Consider the following 20,315-nt stretch of genomic DNA (forward strand, 5'->3'; position numbering starts at 1 on the left):
GACACAAGACAGTGTCTTTGAGGATGCCATTTTTCAGCTGAGATGTAAAATCAATGGCTTGACCATTTGTGGTTATGAAAGATCCCTTGGCACATTTCTGCAAGAGTAGAAGCATTAACTCCAATGTCCTGGTTAAATTCCAGTTTAGATAGTCACATTCTTCCTGCCTTAAATATCCCTTCGGTTTTAATTGGACAATTCTTCATTTCCTGTTGTAAATTACTGTGCAATTTTGCTTTGCACTGTTGAATAGTCACTGTCTTTGCATCTCTTAGGTCATGCATTTCAGTAGTGGGTGAACTAGTTCATGTATATATGTGGAGTCTGGAAAGCTGTTTGTTACGGGTCTGGTTCAAACCCAATTGAAGTCAATAGGATCAGCCTCTAGGTTATGGAATACTTTTGACAGGAACTGGAAATTACAAATCTAAATTATTATTATCATTATCCACAATATTACAGGATGCTTTCTTTTGTGTGTTACATCATGCCTATGGCAGATATTCCTGGAGAAATACATAAAGACTCAAATGGTCAAATAGGATTATTTTCTTTTTTAAATTCTACTTCTATTTTATTCCTTTATTTCCATTTGTAAAAAGGCTCCTTTCTGGGGCTATGGTACTTCTACAATCTTTAGAAAGCTACAGGACCTGATAATGACACAGCTGTGAATTGTCACCAAAATGAAAACCCTTTCCAACTCTTGCTCCTCTACAAATTGCTCTATCCCTGTAATATGACCTGAGGATTAACCAATTTCAGCTTTGGTCAATGAGCAAGTCAAGTGAATTCTGTAGTCAAGAAGTGGGAACCAAAAACACCCTCTGCAACTCTCCTGTTTAAACCAGGGCCTGTTATTCAGGTACCCTCAGCTGATCCCATCTGCACTATCACACAGTTGTCTTTGATGGTGCAAAGACTGATCCTTGGAAGATGGAAAAGGTCTTGGGTTTCAGCTTCTTAATGAGCCTCTTAATTATATGATTAATGACAAAACCAAAGAGCTAGATCCACAGCTGTAGTGAATCGACAGAGTGCCATTGATTTAAATAGTGTCACACTGATTTATGCCAGTTGAGGAATTGGCCATGAAGAGTTTAATATGGTAGTGGAAGAATTGATCTTTTTTGTAATATAGAAGAGAACACAGATGGAGATCAAGAGGGAATTAGAGTAACAGTCCAACTGTGTGTGTGTGTTTGTGTGGTTTTTTCCCCCATTTATAGCTATATATTGTGTTCAAATCAGTATATTTACTTTTTTTTTTTTAAATACCCACCGGTCTTACTGGAAAGAGGCTGTAATAATTTTCTAAATCCCAGTGGCCAGGTAATAATATGGTTCCAAAAGCCATTTTATAACCTGATCACATGCTGCCTTTTACTGGGTTTTACAACAGTGTTAAAGCCCCATTTTAGAGAAGCGAGAACCATTTCTAAGCATGGTTCTGACTAACATGGTTTGAAATCTACTCTTGATAAATCTCCTAATGTGGATATAAAGGGATCTTGAGGCAATATGTATAACTCAAGGCTCCTCTCTTTCCTGCATCTCAGTTTATCTCTTGGCAGAAGCACAGACCTGAATTCTGTCCTTTCAGGACTTCCAGAAAAAAAGCAGCCCGTAGAGTTAAAACCTTTTGAACCGTGAAATACAACCCCCTGAATGTAGGTGGTAGTAACAGCTGCCAGTCATCCTCAGTCAACCATACCTCCTTGGGACTGAAGAAAAATCTAATGCTGCAGTATAAGCAAGTGGGTTACATAGAGAAGTCTTGATTTATACATGCCATGTCAAAGAAGGAAAAATGCTCAGTTCAATTTAGATTGTACCTTCCCAAATGGAGCAGTATGCGCATTAACTCTCTGATCTGATAGCTGACAATTTAAGAGGCTATAACCTAATTTTATAGCATTGGTAAAATCATGCTCTGGTTTACACCCTTTCCACCCTCCTTGACTTCAGTGAGGTTGTATGCAGTGTTAATCAGCCCTGTTTCTTTTACGTTGGATTTTCAAGGTCCTCCCAAACTTTTGGCAGGATCTTACAACATGCTGTTATGTAGGTTTTTCCCTGGAGTGTATTTTCTTGCTCTTCTTGATATATCCAAGACTGACTTCTTTTTTTTTTAATAAACTTTTATTTTTGCTACAGATTCAATAAACACAAATGATGATTTACTGTGTTTGTGACTTGGGGTTAGTCGGAATATGAAAATGAGTTATATAAATCTATGTTCTGTTTCTTGAAACATTGTAGCCTGGGTTTCCATTTGTTTTTGAAATAAACCTTTTTTGGGTATTGCTAGATAAGTGATCTGCACCATAAAGAGTGGTTCTTTACTGCACCAGGAATTTACTTTTAGACCAGTATTAGTACTATTCCCAATACTCACAGCAGGATATTTACTGTGGTAAACGTAAGAACTGCAGACAGTAAATATTCAGTTTTTATTGGCACTCATTGCAAGGATTTATTTTTAACAGGGGAAACCCAGGTTTATTTTGTAGGAATGTCATGTGTTGCTTACTAAGTTAAAGGGTTGCTTTTGCTAGGTCTTAATTTATTTTTAATAGGGCTAAATATTTGCTTACCCAAGTTCGCACTGCATGACAAAAATCTTCAGATAGCTGGGAAATCATGTTTCTCTATAAAGCTTTTGTTGGGGAGTTATATTTTGGATTTGATCATGATTTTAAAAACATATCATCTTGTTAAAATAAAAAATTGATCTACCAAAATGTGAAATTGACAATGCAATTAATCCCATAAAAAGTTTATGCTGCAGAGATATGCAAGTCGATTATTTTAAATTAATAATTTGAAATTAATTTAAAATTAAAAGGTTGCTTTTATAGGTCTAACGTCTTTACTCTTTGCTATATTCAGGACTCCACATTCTAGCATTACACTTCTTTTTAATTATCATTCCTTCACCTTGTCATTTCTCAGGGCATAAACTTTGCTCTTTAAAGTACAAGCATGTGGTCAGCCTACTGGGCCACATGTTAGGTTGGGGTTTGTAAAATTCTGGGTTTGATCATATCATCACCTCTTGTGATTTAAAAACTAGGCAGTCCCTTTGGGAAAAGGAATTGCTATCTCCTCTCCCACCTCAGGAGATTTCTTAAAAGTTCTTCTGTAGAAGGGGAAAGAGTGGGGATTACAATGTATTAGAAAATGGTTAGTACTGAAACCTTAAATGACCCTGTTAATGTTACAGAAAGCTTAATGCATTAGTGACTTTGAAGTATATAAATTGTGGGTTAAACTTGGGAAATCTAATCTCTTGAAACCAATGCTCAGTAGATCCTAATGGAAATAAAATGTCTAAGAATTATAGCTACTCAAAAACTCTACACAGAATCAAACCGAAATATGTGCTGCCCCAGTTTAGTTCCCTTTATTTCTTCTCCTCACTCTATTCCCCTTCCACCCACCCACCCACCCTTTTACATCCTCCCAGGTCACTAGTACTATTGCACTTTTAATAATAGGTGTCTGAGATAGAGAATAGCTAAATACTTAGCTGATTGATACCACTGGGGTTGAATTTAATGGCAGTATACCCCTAACTAAGACCTTCAGTAGGGCCAGATGGTGCCTGGCTCGCCTGCAAGTGTGTGTGGTAGGGTGGAGAGTGTAAGTTGCCCCTATGCCCCTGCACAGCAATTGAATGCAGTCCCTGTATTTCCTGGAGCAAAGCACTCCAAAGCGGATAATGAGGTCTGAGGAGGTGCCAAGGTTCTACTCCAGTGAACCAGCTAACAGGACTGGTTGTGCACACATTGAGGAGGAAAAGGGTGTAGCAACCCACATGCATCTCTAAGCATAGGTGAGCTTCTCTCTGAGCCAGAACTCCACCTGAACCTCCCAGAAGTCTTTCTGGCTCCACACTGACCCCAGCCTACTGGATGTGCCTGTATGACTCAGTGAAGACCACAGCTGGGTAATACAAAAAGAAATGAAATTCAGTGTCCAGAAGAGCACTGTAACCACTGAGGAAAAATATACTGGTATCATTGTGGGCTGCTCTAGGAAAACCACCGCTCAATGTGCAGCAGTATCCAAAGATGTCAAATTGTACACCTCTACCCCGATATAACGCTGTCCTCGGGAGCCAAAAAATCTTATTGTGTTATAGGTGAAACCGCATTATATCGAACTTGCATTGATCCGCCGGAGTGTGCAGCCCCGCCCCCCCCGGGACTGCTGCTTTACCGCGTGATATCCAAATTCATGTTATATCGGGTCGCGTTATATCGGGGTAGAGGTGTATTATGGAAAGGATGAAGAAAAATCCTTACAATATTGTAATGCCATTAGCATGCTTTTTTTTAATATCCCGTACACCTCTGGTCACCCTATCTCAGAAAGCATATCGCAAAAAACAGGCCTCAGAGGAGAGCAATGAAAACTATTAGAGGCAACAAAAATCTTCTGTATGAAAAGAAATTAAAAAGATTAGGACTATTTAAAGTAGGGCAGAAAAAAAAAAAGGGGGGTGTGTGTGTGTGTGTGTGTGTGTGTGATAGTGAATAGCATATAGAAGGTAGATCAGATTTAACCATTGTCATAATACAAGAGCCAAAGCTACACCCAATGAAAAGAAAAGGCAACAAATTTAAAACTGATCAAGCTTTTTGTACAAAGCATAATCAATGTGACCTTTGCTACCACAACATGTTATTGAGGCCAAGAGTTTAGCAGGATTCAAAAAGGATTATTGATATAAATTTATGTTAAGAATATAGCAGCTGTAGCAGACAGGGTAGAAATCTATGAGATCTTCCATCATGCTTTATGATGGCAAGGGTTCCTATATTTTTCACTGTGTGGACTGCCTTTTAAGGCCAAGGATTGCTTGTGAGCCAGATGCCCTCTCATTTGTGATTCCACATGACAGTTACAGCAATTGTGGACATGGAAAACTACTGTTAGGAAAGCATGTAATGTCTTTCAATGTAATGTTAGGAAAGCGTAGGCTGTCTTGCAATGTCTGGAAATGAGGAGACCGCATCATGTAACCAGTGGCCTCTCTGCAGACAAGTGTTCATAGGCCATAGTTTGGGAACCTCTGTTTTGGAATATCAACAGAAGTTAGAAAAAAACGTATTGTTGTTTTTCTCCATGGTGTAGGTTTATGTGGCTGTTTGAAAATCTGGTAGTGGATGCCTTAGAAGGCAAGGTGCTAAGCGAGGTGGACCATTGGTGTGGTCCCGTATAACAGTCCCTATGTTTTTTTGGTTTTAGGGTTTTACACAGAGGGCGGGGGGGGGGGGGAAATAGTTAAAAATTCCAAAATTCAGTGAATGGTTTGAAGCTATTTTATGGGGTTGGATGCTGGAATAAATCCAGGCCAGATGGATTTAGTAGGTGGAGAGCAGGTGTAGTAGTATAGTGATAAATTTATATATACACCACTTGTGTGGAGGTGATAGTCATGGGATGAATTGTGATAAATCATCCACCTTAGCCTACCCTCCCTGCCTTCTGCTCACCAATCCATTTCCCCTGAAATGTATTACCAACCCAAGAACAGCTTCGAGCAGATCCCCTTTTTTTTAATCACATCTGTCTGCCAGTAAAATGCTGCTTCATCTCCCAAATATTGTACTTCCTCCTTAAAAATTACCACTGTCCAAGGCCTAGAATGGGAAGATTCAGTCCTGAATCAGTGGTGTCCAGTAGCTGGTGTAGAGATAGAAAATGGGAGCTTTTTGCCATTGTGAAATGGGCCTACTGCTTGGTTCTAGCCCTGGAGGAAGCTGCAGGGTTGGAATTTAAAACAGCAATATAATTTTATGTATAGAAAAACTACAACTGGATAATGTAACAGTCAGAAACTCACACTAATAAAATCTTTTGTATTGCTCTCCACCATGATGTGTTTCCAGTTTATTACATGCTTGTGCATATTATCGCATGGACATCAGCTCCACATATGGGCTGTGCGCGATCTTTGCCTTTTAAAATGTTATAACCTCTGCAAACACTAACCAATTTTCCCTTCTGTATATCTTGCAGAGAGACTGCCGCAGAGTTAGCTGGAACATTACCAAGGTAAGCAAGCTGTTCTAAACTAATCTGTATATCTGCTTCTGGTAGCTGAAAGAAGCCTGTCAGGGTGTGGGGAGGCAACATGGATATATGGAGAAAACATTTTGATTTGTTTGCCATACCCAGTAGAATGGCTGTAAAGTGCTGTGGCCCCCAAGAACAGATCATTTTAAATCAACATGTTTAAACTGCTTTGAGGTTCAGCTCAGTTGGCTACCACCTGAAGAAAAGCATCCCAGATTTGGTCTCCTGCCACGTTCAAACTACGTACATTGTAGGTGGTTTCGACGTTGCCTTACATTTTAACGGTGAGGGAAAAGTCGATTGTGAAAATCCAAATGTTCTTTCCTTGGGAAAGCAGAAGAACCAGATAGATCTGATCTTCCAGCCTTTCAAAGAGAACCTCCTTGTGGTCAGAGGAGACAAATATAAGGCTGTAATCCTGGAGATGAAAATTAATCAAACAACTGAAAAAATACGGAGTGGCATCCTGAATTCTATTAAGTGACAGATTACATTCTATCAAGGAACAATGCATGTGATCCCTTTGCATCCCATTTCACCCCAGATTCTTTATTATTGAATTGTGTGGGGGGTTTTAATGTGGTAGTTATTTTTCAGTGAATATTATATTGTAGTTTTGACACATATTCATAATGAAAATGTGTAAAATGTAAGCCATGACATCTTCATTGCAGGTATAATACCAATTTTTTAAACAACATGGCGGTAAAGATATTTGACACATCAGCTATTTCTCATTTGAAGGCAGCTTAAAAAAATCTGCTTCACTTTTTTGGAGGGTCATGTGAGATCCAAATGTTCGTTCATTGGAAAAGTAGGCGAACCACATTTGTTTATGGTGAGAATCATGGCCGGACTTAATTCCAACAGTAACAAGGTGTATTTTTCCTTCATTTGACGGATATTTTTCTTTGGTTGTTTTCCAGGAATGTTTGCAGGTACAACCTAGTTGAATACAGCTAGGTCTTTCTGCTATCATTCTCTTTTTAGGTTTCCTGTCCTTTTTATTTTCAAATGTGCAATGAAATATGTTGGTGCAATTTAACAAGGCATCTGAAATTCTGTTTATTCTCTGGCTAATGATCTGTGTGGTACATGACACTTAGGGATTTTTATTCTTTGTAGTCGTAAAGGAATGCTTACAATTCTGCATCTGGGAAAAAAGAAAATAGAGATTCAACAGCAGCTGACTAGTTTAATCCTTTCTTGAAGACATTAGTATTTACTATGTTTCATAATTTAGTTGTCATTTTCACTAGTTTTAAGGATAGAATATTTCCAATCTGATTGCACTGCATGTCATTAACTTAACATTGACTTGGCATTAGTTGACAATATATAGTGAAAATATGAAACCTTTGTACAGCAGAAGTGAATTCTACCCTGGTAGTTTTAAATGCTTTGAAGTTAAAATGAGAAATCTACAGTAGGAGCTTGAGTAAGCATCCAGTTTCTATCTCATTGCTAATGGAAACCTAACTGTGTGTTTGAATTCTTGCCACAGCTGAAATTAAAGTCTGGTGGTAATATGTCACAAGCAGAAATTAGATTATATGAGCAATGTGCATGAGGCATTGTAATTGTATTATAAATATTAAAGCCAATGATCTTGTCTAGATTAAAACAAATGTTTACAGCTGTGTGAGTGTTGGCATTCTTCTACTAGTCTTCAAGCTTTTCTCTGGTGTGACCTGTCGTTGCTTTTGTTTCAGTAGTAGACTTTTTTGATTTACTCTTTATTGATTAGTTTTTTATATTTTTTTTGTTCAAACTGCAAATGAATACTTTTGATATTAACGGTTCTAAATTTAGAACCAAATCCAAGAATTTTTTTCTTCTGTCGGTGCTGATTTTCTTCCCAAAATGGTTCATTTCAATAGACACAATTTAGGTATTGGGATTTTCAGAATAGAAAAGAAATAACTTCTTTTGTAGATGCTGTGCTATCCACACATTTGCTTAATGAGACAAAGACAAACAAAAAAGGGCACTCTGCCGCAGTTCTGAATATTAAATCTTATCTATGTAACTAAACATAATGACTTTTATCTGTTTACAAATAGTCATAAGCATATACGTGGCATAAATTGCTCAAATCCTTTCCTTCATTAGTAAACTTGCCCAAAAGAATCTCTTCTTTAACCCTTCAGAATGTACGCTATGTATTTGTCTGCTCATCTGAAGGATGTCAGCGTTTTCAGGGTTAATGGTGCCTCCGGGGGTTTTCTGGCTTTGTCAACATAATAAAAATAAATATTTCTTTCCAAATGTGTACACCGATTAATTGGATTATATATATTAAGAAAAAGTGGGTGCTCCAATTTCCCAGAAAAGAGTTTATAAATTAGGAAACAGGTTTTCTTTCTCGCCTGTCCTAATTAAGAGACTCACTCATAAGTGTGTGTTCAGAAAGTAAAGGTAAGAAAAGAATCCCTCTTAAAACACAGGAGAGTTGTTTTGGGGTTTTTTTTCATGTTGGCATCAGCCATCAAATGCTGTTGAGCATTTTCTAAATAATCATTTTAAATAGGAAGACACATTTTCTCCTGATTTACTTAGCCAAAAGATTCACCAACAGATTTCATCAGTGCTTAGGGTCAAGATGGGGGGAAAAAATGAAAAATTGAGTTTTGTAAACTTCTGTTAGAAGGAAATTTAATGGATAATGTTTGTGTTTGTAGAGCGAGATAAATTAGAAACAAATACATGACAGGTTTAACTGCAAGAACTTGATAACTAGGTTTTATACAATGTGTCTTTTTCTTTACTGGCTTATTTCTGTTGATATGTTTAGATAATACAGAATAGAGAGAGAATTGATTTTAAACTTATAATGCAATAGATTCAACTTCATTATTATATATGTATGAGGCCATGGATTTTTGTTTTTCGAAGAAAGGTTTTCTATGTATAACAGCACATCAAAGAAAAGATCTTCATAAGGAAAACTTCATAATATTGTTAGGTTGTTCATTGCATGACCTATTTAGAGTACTCAGATTCTTCTTGTTGTAGACTACATAATTAAATTTTAAATGGAACATGATAAAGAAATTATACTGGTGATCTCCGGAGACTTGAATACCCTATTTGGCTCTTTACAAGAGTGTAGCAAAGGCATATTTTAAAATTTAATAAAGGTCTGGCCTCATTTTTTCCTTTTAGGTTTTCTAGAGCTGCTGTGCCAATCTTGTTCTAAAGCTACTTTTGTAGATCTATATTATCTACATGTTGCCTGAAATAACAGATCAAAATATAGTTCTTAAAAGCATGTTTATCTTGACTTGAGAAATCTGTTATTTAAGCATGATACAGTATAGCTGATCAATCAGACTCGTCTCATAAAACCTGCAGTTCCTGAATTTGTAGCAGTAGAAAATCGGGCTTCATCTTGTTTTGGTAACATTTGCGTTGTCCTTAGAACGTATCAAGCAAAAGAGGCAGAATATTATTTTGCAATGTAGACTGCCTATTCTCAGAGCATAAATTGCACTCCATGAGGGGGTCAAAGAGACAAGACAGCACAGCCAAGGAATAAAGAAGAATACTTGGCTTCCACATCTAAGGAGCCATTCCAGTTTCTAGGGTAAATAAAACATGTTTTCTAACCTTCCATGATTTTTTTTGTATATACATTTAAAGAGAAATAATCTGTATACAGTCCTATATTTTAAATATTTATCTCTTTACTATTCTACTAATAACATCTTAGGTTATTACCACTAAAAGAAAATTTAAGAAAATTCTTATTTACTTGCTATGTGTTGTGCTGCTGGCTTCATTTTGCATTTCATTCATCAGTACTTGGGAGAATGAAGTGAACTGGTCACTTCCTGTACTAACTAACCCAGGGCTGTTGTTTGCATTTCCAGAACTCCAGGGAAATGTGTAAAATGCCTGTGTAAATAAAAGTAACAATAGAGCCAAGAGTTTTTATTGAAATTTGATCAAAATTCGGGTAAGGTTTTTTAACTACACTGTGTGCTATTAATTGGCCTCTTAAAAAAAAAAAAAAAAAAAAAAAAAAAAAAAGATAAAGAAGAAAGAGAAAAGAAGGTGGGGGGAAAAAAGAGCAAAACTAACATCTGCATTAAAAATACAATAGATGTTAAAATACAAAGCACCAAAAGAAGACAGGGACATATTAAAATACAGGCTAATAGTCTTTATTTGAGTTCTGTGACTGTATGTGTGTTTAAACAATACACCTCTACCTTGATATAACGCTGTCCTCAGGAGCCAAAAAATCTTACCACGTTATAGGTTAAACCGTGTTATATCGAACTTGCTTTGATCCACCGGAGTGCACAGCCCTCCTGCCCAGAGCACTGCTTTACTGCGTTATATCCGAATTCGTGTTCTATCGGGTCGCGTTATATCGAGGTAGCGGTGTATATGTTATCAGCTAAGGTCAAGGTTTACAGTACATTATGACTTGGCATGCATGTGGGATTTGTGTGTAAAATTTCCAAAGGTGCACAAGTCCCATTTTCAAAAGAGACTTGCTCATTTAGGCACAAAGTCTCACAGAGAACCAATGGGATATAGGTTACTAAGTGCCTAAGTCACTTTGACAATGGAATGTAGTCTCGAAGTATGCTTCAGCTGAAGGAGGCTTTTGAAAATTTTATACACAACTTCACTTTTGTTGAAATATAATACAGTTAAGCTTTTATCTAAAGGGAAAAATAAAATTGACAACCCACCATATGACAGGCAAAGTGAAATCTCTTGATCGCTAACTGACAGCCATTTTTATGATACCATTGTGTTATGGAATGATCTGTCTTCCAAGGAGCTAAGTATACAAGATTTTGAAACATTACTGCCTTGACAGACATAATCCAAGTAATTGCTTGTAAATTCTGGGTGAATTATAAAATCTGTGTGGCTATTTCAAATTAGTTAATAAAATATCCATGAAGATTTTAATGAAAATATAATCATAAAAAGGAACATTTGTAATAGTAGTTGCAGAGAGTTGATTAAAGGCCTCCTTGAGATTCATATTGCCTCGCTTCCATTAATCCATACAAAATCCAGTTTATAGGATCATCTTCATTGCGTGTCACTCCAATTGTGCCACCATCCCCTCGCTTTAAATTTTTCCACTGATTGTTAAACAGCATCAAGTTCAATCTTCTTTTCTTTAAATTCAAGAGCGTCCACAACTCTGAACTTCTTTGCCATTCATGTCTCTTATCGAGACACCCTGTCCTGCCAGTGATACCAGTCTTGAACACCCATTGTCCGCTTCTTCCATATATATCTCTCTGCTTTCTTCTACTCTGCCATTACCCATGAAACCCTGTACAGAAGTTGTCTCACCAGTTATTGGGCTCAATACAGTAATTACTGGTAAAATTCTATAGCCTGTGTAATGCAGGAGCTTGGACTAGATACACATGATGCCTTTAAAATCCATTAACTAGTCAGTTTCCTTTTCCTCCTGCAAATCCCTTCTCAAGATGCACTTCCACTCTGATACCTAGAAAGAATAGGTCAACTAAAGATCTCTAGGTTGGGTGGCAATTGGGAATAGCTGATATTGATCATTATTTTTATTTCAAATTATCCTTTCAGTTGTGCCCATATTAGTCTTTGTCCTCCCCCCCACTACCTTCCTACTGTTTGTTCATACTCACTTTTTGTGTCTTGTTTCAAACCACCTTTTCAATTTTAAGATGCTCAATTTGTGACACATTATAAATGCAGGGTTTTCAGAGGGAGGGTGCTCTGCACTTTGTGAAAATCAGATCCTTTTAAGATCTCTCAAATTGGGCATCCAAAAATGGAGGCTTCCAAAATCACTAATCACTTTTGGAAATCTTGGCCCTAATCTTTCAATGCTTAAGTTCCCCATTTGTGAATGGATACTTCCTTTGTCTTGTTTAGTTAGATTTAGGGAAGAGACTGTCTATTACTGTGGATTTAAATGGCACAACGAAGCCCTGATTTGTTTGGGGTCTCCAGGCACTACTATAATACAAATAATACATAGTAATTCTTTGCTATGGCAGAACACTTAAGTTGATTTATTGGAAATGTACTGTGCTTTTGAACAAATTATACCAAAGTTATCAGTTAATTTTCTGAAATTTTTCAAGTAAAACTCCAACAACCCTAACAAGTGAGTTGAATATTTGTTTCTTCAGGTACATACGGAAACAATTGTATCTCCATTCAAAACTATTTTTTCAGATGACGATAGTCCTGAAACACATTGATTTATGTTTTCTATGAAATTCACCATTTTTGTAATGAAAACAGACAGTTTTCCATGGAGGAAAAAATAGTATTGTTCATAATTCCTAATGTTGTGTAGGATCTGATTCATTTCTGAAGAGGATTTTTAAAATCTACGAACTGTTTGCAGATTAAAATAAAAAGGCCGGAGGGCGATTTACTGTCCAGGTAAATTTTCTAGTGATCATTCCAGGTAACATTTTCAAAAGTGCCAAAGTCACTTAGAGCCAATTTTAGATGCTTAAAGATGCCTAACTCCCCTATATACATTTTAAAATCTGGCACTTAGCCTCCCAACCCACTTGAAAATTTTACCTTCCATCTTCAAAAGTCTTCTGACCCACAGCCTCTAACTTTAGTAAGAGAGAGAGTTACTCCATTAAATTATCCATCATTTGAATCAACAACTACTTTCGCCGCCTGCCAATGACTGTCAGAATACTTGAATGAATTTGGTTTTGCATCATTTCCAAGAGTCTGGTAGGTTTTATCCACATTTTACACTTAGGAAGCCAGAGTTGCATTCATTTTTATTCATCTGTCCCAAACTCCTAGGTACTTCTTAAACTTATGTTTAAAACTATAGCAATCCAAAGATGTCCAGTGCTTTCTGTGGTAGAAATGAAAAGAACTCAGCTGATTCACATTCCTGAGGGTGAATCCCAAGATGATGATTTTATTTGTACAGTGCCTAAAGAGAGTGAAGTGCTTTATAGAATACATTGTCCTTTTTTCCAAGAGGCCTTGTAGCCTAATTTTAAGGGAAGGCACTATGAATGTGAACACTAAAAACCAGGGAGAGAAGAAAAGAGAATGTTTGAGAGGGTTAAAATAAGAAGACTGAGTGGTTACTTATCTATGCTTCTTAATGGTACCACTTTTACTTTACTTTGTTAACTTAAATGTACACTGGGCCGGGGACAAATTTTAATGGACATGGGATTCATATTTCTTGGCTTCACACAACAAGGGAGCCTTTTCAAAAAGGCTGAATGAGGAGAGGGAAGGAGGCCTGGCAGAGTGGGATTTGGAAAGTCATTCCATGCGTAGGGAACAGCATAGAAGAAGATGTGGAAAGTGAAGGGTCAATCCTTGCTCTCTCCAACTAGGCCCCCATTCAGCAGGGTCAATGAGATCAATAGAAATGCTTGTGCTTAAAGTTAGATACATGGTTAAGCACTTTGCTGAATCAGGGCCCTAGTGCTCAAGCTCACCCAGAATAGTATCCTTTAGAAACTTGGTGCTGATGATGGGCCTTGTGTGAGTAATTTTGGGAATAATTTCAGATCTAGATCTAGATTTGGAAACTAAATAATAAGGTGAATATCCGAGGTTGGGGCAGGAAAGAAGGCTAGCAATTTAGGTCAAGGAGAGGGTTAGTTAGTATGACAAAATGTAGAGAACCTTTCATTTCTAGGTCACTATTTCTAATCTATCCCTGGTAAGAGTTGATACCAACTGATGGCTGTTTGACAACCTATTTGAAATGAGTTGGTGACATCAGTCCATTTATTTACACTCCCATCACCTAACAATTGTTGATGGACAAAGTGAAGAAGTTTGCATTGCTGCTCCTTGTGTAGTAGATAAACATGAGACTTCAATCTAGCCTCTTTTTCTCAGCAGTGCTTTTGCTCGTTTTAATGTACACAAATCAATTTTATTTATAAAGTCTAATAATTAGAGGAGCGATGTAACAATTATTTTAATTCCAAAAGATCCTGCAATGAATTATGTACAAGTCTTTAAGAATTCTAAATAAAATATTTAAAAGATCAAAAATGTAATACTTCTCCCCAGCGTTCAAGGTTAACAGTTTATATTTCATCTACATTATATTAAAAACATTTTTATTGGAGTCTATAAATGTTAAATGTTTTTAGGAGACAATGATCATAATGGAACTGAATGCAAAACCAGGGACAAAGTTTCAAAGCAAAAATTAGTGATTTTTTTTTTTTGCATGTTTCAGTTTTTGGATACCAATTTGAGATACTTCTTGGGGTCAATGAGAATACTCACATGAGTAAGGGTTGCCAGGATTGGGTCCTTAGATATCTCCACAAGAGCAAGGTAACAAAGCAAATAAAACGAAACAAGGTTTTAATGGGGCTAAAACGCACACATGCGAGGCCAGATCCACAGCTGGTGGTGTAGCACTGGTGACTGTAATGGCACCATGCCACTTTAAACCACTTGAAGATCTGGCCAATTTTTCCTAAAGTTTCCTGCGACTCCCATTAGGCTTTGCAAGATGTGGCGCTCACAGCGTTTCTACCACAGCAAAATTAAAACTTTGCAATTAGATTAGTTGGGCTATCATGGATGATATTTTTCATCCAGACGTTGGACTCTTTACAAAATTAGTGTAGCTTCCTGTTGGGAATACTTATTTGTCAGCACATGAGTTAAGCTGCTTTGATCAGGTCTGAGTTACATTTGTTTTAGTTATTCTGAAGTTCATGGGAGTTTGCTGAGGAAGAGGCACGAGACATGGAGGGGAAGGGCTCATATCTCATATGAGAACAAAGACTTTACCATCCAACCTTACTCTGGCCTCCGCTCAACATTCACGTCTTGAGATTGGGAGAGAGAAATAAAATACTATCTGGACTTTTAGATCCCAAACCCGCAAACACTTACATGCTTAATTGACATCTGTTACTACTCATGTCAGTAAAATTAAGCATGTGCATGAATGCTTTTAGCATTGTGACTTAATTAGTAGTCAGACCTTTCTTTCAATGGACATCTCGTTCTAGTCAGTAGTATTGTAAAGCAATATACTAAATATTAGGCCATATTTGATTTGACAGTGTCCTTTGAAAGATACTGGCTGGGATTTTTTTTTAAAATGTCTGACTAAAATTAGGCTCCCGAGTCTGTATTTAAAAACCCACAAAAGGGGTTTGATTTTTTTCAAAAGTCGTGAGCACCAGCGGCTTCAACTAAAGTCAATGGCCATTGCAAACGCTCAGCGCTTCTGAAAGCCAGGCCGTTAATTTAGGAGATTGCTGGGCACAAATGTGAGTTAAATGGCCCAACTGCCAGTTGCACTTTTGAGAATCCCCCAGCAGGTTTGGCTCCAGGAGCCTGACTTTAGGCATCCACTTTTTAAAAAATCTCGGTTGATGTAATTTGCTGCTATCCTAGGCAGGTGCTTACATCAGCAATGACTTTTGTCTCACTCAATGCTGAGTTTCATTTCAGGATCACATGATATGAGAGAACAGAAGTTTTGCTACTAGGAAGTTTTATTTAACAGAAATGAAATATTATTATTCATGTCATGAATAATTGAGTCCCCAGATGTTCTCATTCTGTATCAATGACTGTGGACAATGACACTAGATAGACTATGACAGCATGAATTGGTTTGGGTTTTTTTTTTTTTGAACCTGTAAAGGGGCTGGGGCTTTTTAGCTGGTTACTAGGAACTGACGTTACAGGCTGTGCAGCTGTAAAAAGGGCTTTTCATTTTCATGCAGAATAAATAAAATAAAAATTACAGAAATAGCATTTCTTCTACCCGCTCCCACCCAAGCTGAAATAAATAGAGGTATCCTTGATGTAACAATAGAATTTGGAAAGGCACGCAAGAGAAAGAGATTGCTGTTTAACACTGAATAACCAGAATGTAATAATAAAAATAATTGCTTTAGCAAAAGGCCACCTGTTGACTTTCTTGGATTTTATGTCCAAAATATTGATTTTAAAAAATAGCAGAAAAGGGAAGCTTCTGACCCTAAGAAGTATCTGATTAAACGCAGGGAAATAAACTTTTATTAGATTTAATAATAAGTGAAATGATGCACACTAACACGTCTAAAACTGCTCATCATGGTCCTTACCACTAGGGAGTGAAATAGTTAAAGAATTACTTGTATGGCACCTGATGTACTGTGAATCCAGCATATATGCCTGGATTGCTAAATTGTTAAATCACACTGAACCATTTCTCTAATAATAGAATAGCGATCGCACCTTCCATCTCAAGGAACCTATAGCTCTGTCAAAACACAGCCAGCCCAGGGGGAATGGTACCTCATGCCATTGGAGCACAGCATGCCACCTAAACTGCAGCAATGGAGGGGAAATGTGGATTTGTGCTCCCGTCAAAGAAAGTTCATGTGCAATTGTCCTACTGGCTGAATAAAGATAAAATCAATAAATAAGGCTCTTTTATCATTAACCTCTCCTATTCAGATCTATTTGCTGAGGCATTTGAGTTCTCACTTTTTGGAGTTCTCCTTTAAAGCTCTGTCTTGTAAATCTGGTGAACATTGCCAAAGTGTATGTGAAATCAGTGTGAATGGACAGTTGCTGAGACTTTTAATCAGCATTTTAAGGCTCAGGTCGTCTTAGTTAAAGAATTCAAGGCATGATGAAGCTCTTATTTAAATGTTTCAATGTTGATATTTTTCCTCTATTATAATATGGAAATTGTCAAAGGAAGCTTAACAGTCCTCTGTTTAGAGCAAAAAGCAAATATGCTCCCAAAGGGGTAGTAGACATGCAGAAGTCGGGGAGGAAATTCTGTAATAGAGAGGCCTTCAATCAAGTTATGCATCTGTTTTCTCAAAAATTGAGAGGTGGGGACGATTGCTGTGGTTTAAAGCTGACATTGATTATCTCTAAATTCTGCATAAACTCGGCTCACGATTCCATTCTCTCTTCAGTATCTCAATTTTATAGAGCCATCATAAGCATGTGATAATGTGTCTGAAAAGGGAGTGAGGGTCACAGAGGGAAAGTTTCAATGAGAGGCAGGGGGAAGCATACTTTGGGGACTGCGTAAGGTTAACTCGTGTACGTTGTGTATATGTAAATGGTGACATAGGGAAATACAGTATTGTGACATCCATACCTAGAGTAAAAATCCTGACAAAGTAACGCACATTCAGGCCATATTAACTTCAGCCCTAGAGTTTCTGTGTTGCAGCAAGTGAGGCTAGCAATATCCTGCACAGGCTGTCACTGCACTGATGTTGGCCAGGGGTATTCCCAAGCTGGTGGGACATGCCTCTTCCATTACACCATGGAGTCTGCTGCACATACCGCTGGTAAGGTTTTTAGTTAAACAGAATTGTTCTGCTGGGCTATATATGTAATGGGCTAAAGCATGCTGAAGGGTATTCTTTAGAGTCAGAAGATGGCTGGGAGTCTGATCACCAGCCACTGATGTACTTTGGACCATTTTAATTGGTACACGTTAAAAAAACAGTATGTTGCCCATCCTCCTTTCTCCTAGCATTGGCACTGTGACCTGCTTCTTTCATGGCATTAACCACACCTTAAGAGTCTGCTGAAAATCTCATGAGAAAACAAAAAATTGTATTATTTATTGAGGGGGTTGGCATTTCTGATTCTGCTGTCATAGAGAACCTGGACTGGTACAAATGTAAAATAATGACAAAAAAGAACACACAAACACCTCTGAACTTTGCAGTTCTGATGAGGTTCTGAACTTCACTGCCGGATTTACTTCTGAAGTGAGCTGATCAAAAATCAGATCAGAATCTCGCAGAGTTTCCATTGAGTATCGATTTGGACTTGAAGTGTGTGCTTGGGTCCAATTCTTCATATTAAAAATCAAATAGTAACTTAATATCTACAGCCTTCAAGAAACTAAATTTTTTGACCATTTCTTGAAATTGGCAATGATTCTTTGTGCTTCTTGAATACATTTGCCTGTCCCTGTCTGCTACTAGAGTCACACACATGGTGACCTTTACATGTTTGTATTTAAACATGTCATTGACTGAGCATTGATCATTGTGAGGAGTATTGTCCAGAAATGCAGATGGCCCATGCTGAAACAAAAATTGAATAAAAAGATAATCCAAAATAAATGCTGATATTTATCTTTTTGATGGCACAAAGAAGAAAAAAAAATTGAACTTCTTAAGGAGAGGGAAACCTTTAACCTGTTTTTCTGCTACACTTTTTATACTAGTTTGGTTTGGGGGGGAGGGTTGGTTGGTTTTATTTTATTTATTTATTTAAACTCTCAAAAACCTGTGGAGCTTTTAAAGTGTTTTTATTTCTAAAATATAGAACTATAGTAATGTCCTGTCAGAGAATATTCCTGCACCACCTCTCAATATACTTACTGGGACATCAATGTGGAATCATTTTGCAGTATACAGTACATAGAAGAAGACACTTCAGGGGGCTTGCAGTCTATATAACCATAGTAGATGGTGCAGTACTGGACTATGATGTCATCAATCATGCCTCCCAAACAGGAGCTAAAGATTTCTGATGCGCAGCTGCTCCTCATCCCCGAGAACTCTACCATCCAGACTTCCACAGGATCAGTGCTGGTGGCTCCCTTCCCACCTACACACACAAAACCCTGTGGAAAGGTTGGGAGATGCTGTCAAAGCTAACTCTGAACAAACGAAAAAAACACCACTTAAGCAAGCCACAGTCTTGTCCCCAGGATGTAAAATGTGCTGAGACTGGGAGAGATGAAGAGTAGACTCTATCTAATTCACTATGGACATCCCCATGCAAATCTTGCTGCATCTGGCAGTTAGACACTACAGTGGTGAACACTGCACAGTACATTTCAGGCACATAATACACAGATTTTTCCATAGGGGATTAGCACTGTTCTCAGATATGCGTGGTCGTGTCAAAGGTGCTTTGCTCACTTTCCACAAAATTCTCTTCTCAGATCCATGCAGTGGATTTGAGTGTCTCATCTTCCTACATGGACAGAGCTCCCACTTCTGTTAGAAAGAGAGCCTGCTATCAAAGATGGGAGGGTCCATATTGTTATGGGAGTAGAATTTTCCTCTTAGTCCTTTGCGTTCATAAATTCTCCCCAACATGCTCTCCCAAAACACAGCAACAACAAATCTCCTCCTTTCCTTGTGAGACATCATTCCCTTGTTTATCAGCTATTCAATACACATTTTGGGATACTGAAACTTGATAACTGAAATAGGATTTTTATAATGAAAAACCCCCGAGGGAAGCATGCAAATGTACTGTAGAAAGCTATTGACATATTGTGCTCTATTCCCAGTGAGTGTATTAACATTTTCTTATTTTTGAACAGAAAACAATATTAAAAATAAAATAATGTAGGAGTGCGAATTCATGGGTCCTGAAGATAACTTGGAAGTTATGATTGAAAACTACACACCTATATTAACATGGTCCCTAATGATAGATCAAGTTGAGGCCTGGCCATATTATAAAAAGCAACTGCTATTGCCTGATCTGAGATAATGTTTGACTGCTCCTCTGCTCTCAGTAAAGTTTGTAACCATTTCAGCTACCTAGATGGGGGAATTCCATAGCACTTGGCTTCTGGTAAAAGGGGCTATTGTTGATCCATGGAGGGATCCATGCTTGAAGGTTATGTTGTCGCCCATGTAGGAGGAATGCAGGTGTGACTGTGATGTCTAAATTATTTTATCCTCCATCCAGAGGATTTAAATCCATCTAGAATCCATCTAAAGGATTTAAATAAAGTGTAATTGAAAGTATGGAATAGAGCTAACCTGCTCACACAGAGAATGCATCAATTAAAGGCATGTAACAAGAAAACAAGCACTCTGATCTATTCAAATAGAACCTCCCCTGGTAAAACCTGTAATTGCTTTAAACTTCTTCTAAAATCTACATCTCTGCTCTCATCTCATCCTACACACTCTGATGCTCCTTATGTTCCTCTCAGAATGACTCTTTCTGTATCCTTCTCCCACTCCCAGCCTTGCTCTTCTTTCACCCTCTATGCTTGGAACAGCCTTCCACTCCCCAAACATCAACCTACACCTCTCTCTCTCTCTTCCCTCCCCCACAGCCTCCTTGAGTCCCACTTCTTTCTTGAAATTCCTCTCTGCTTATGTCCCCACCTAACTCTTCATGTTTCATAGGCCTAAACCGAGACTCTAGAGATGAACATAGATTCATAGATTCTAGGCCTGGAAGGGACCTCGAGAGGTCATCGAGTCCAGTCCCCTGCC

General features: G+C 37.7%; 1 protein-coding gene across 1 annotated transcript in view; it reads left to right on the forward strand.

Annotated features, from left to right (window-relative positions):
- The window catches only part of CELF2 (CUGBP Elav-like family member 2), a 438,989-nt gene that overhangs the window by 75,967 nt on the left and 342,707 nt on the right, over positions 1-20,315 (forward strand). The window contains exon 2 of the mRNA XM_054016397.1: positions 6,031-6,066. Within this exon, the coding sequence (XP_053872372.1) occupies positions 6,031-6,066 (36 nt within the window). The remainder of the gene's footprint in view (positions 1-6,030; positions 6,067-20,315) is intronic.

This window comes from Malaclemys terrapin, chromosome 1, assembly GCF_027887155.1.
Source record: "Malaclemys terrapin pileata isolate rMalTer1 chromosome 1, rMalTer1.hap1, whole genome shotgun sequence".
Taxonomy (NCBI): Eukaryota; Metazoa; Chordata; order Testudines; family Emydidae; genus Malaclemys; species Malaclemys terrapin.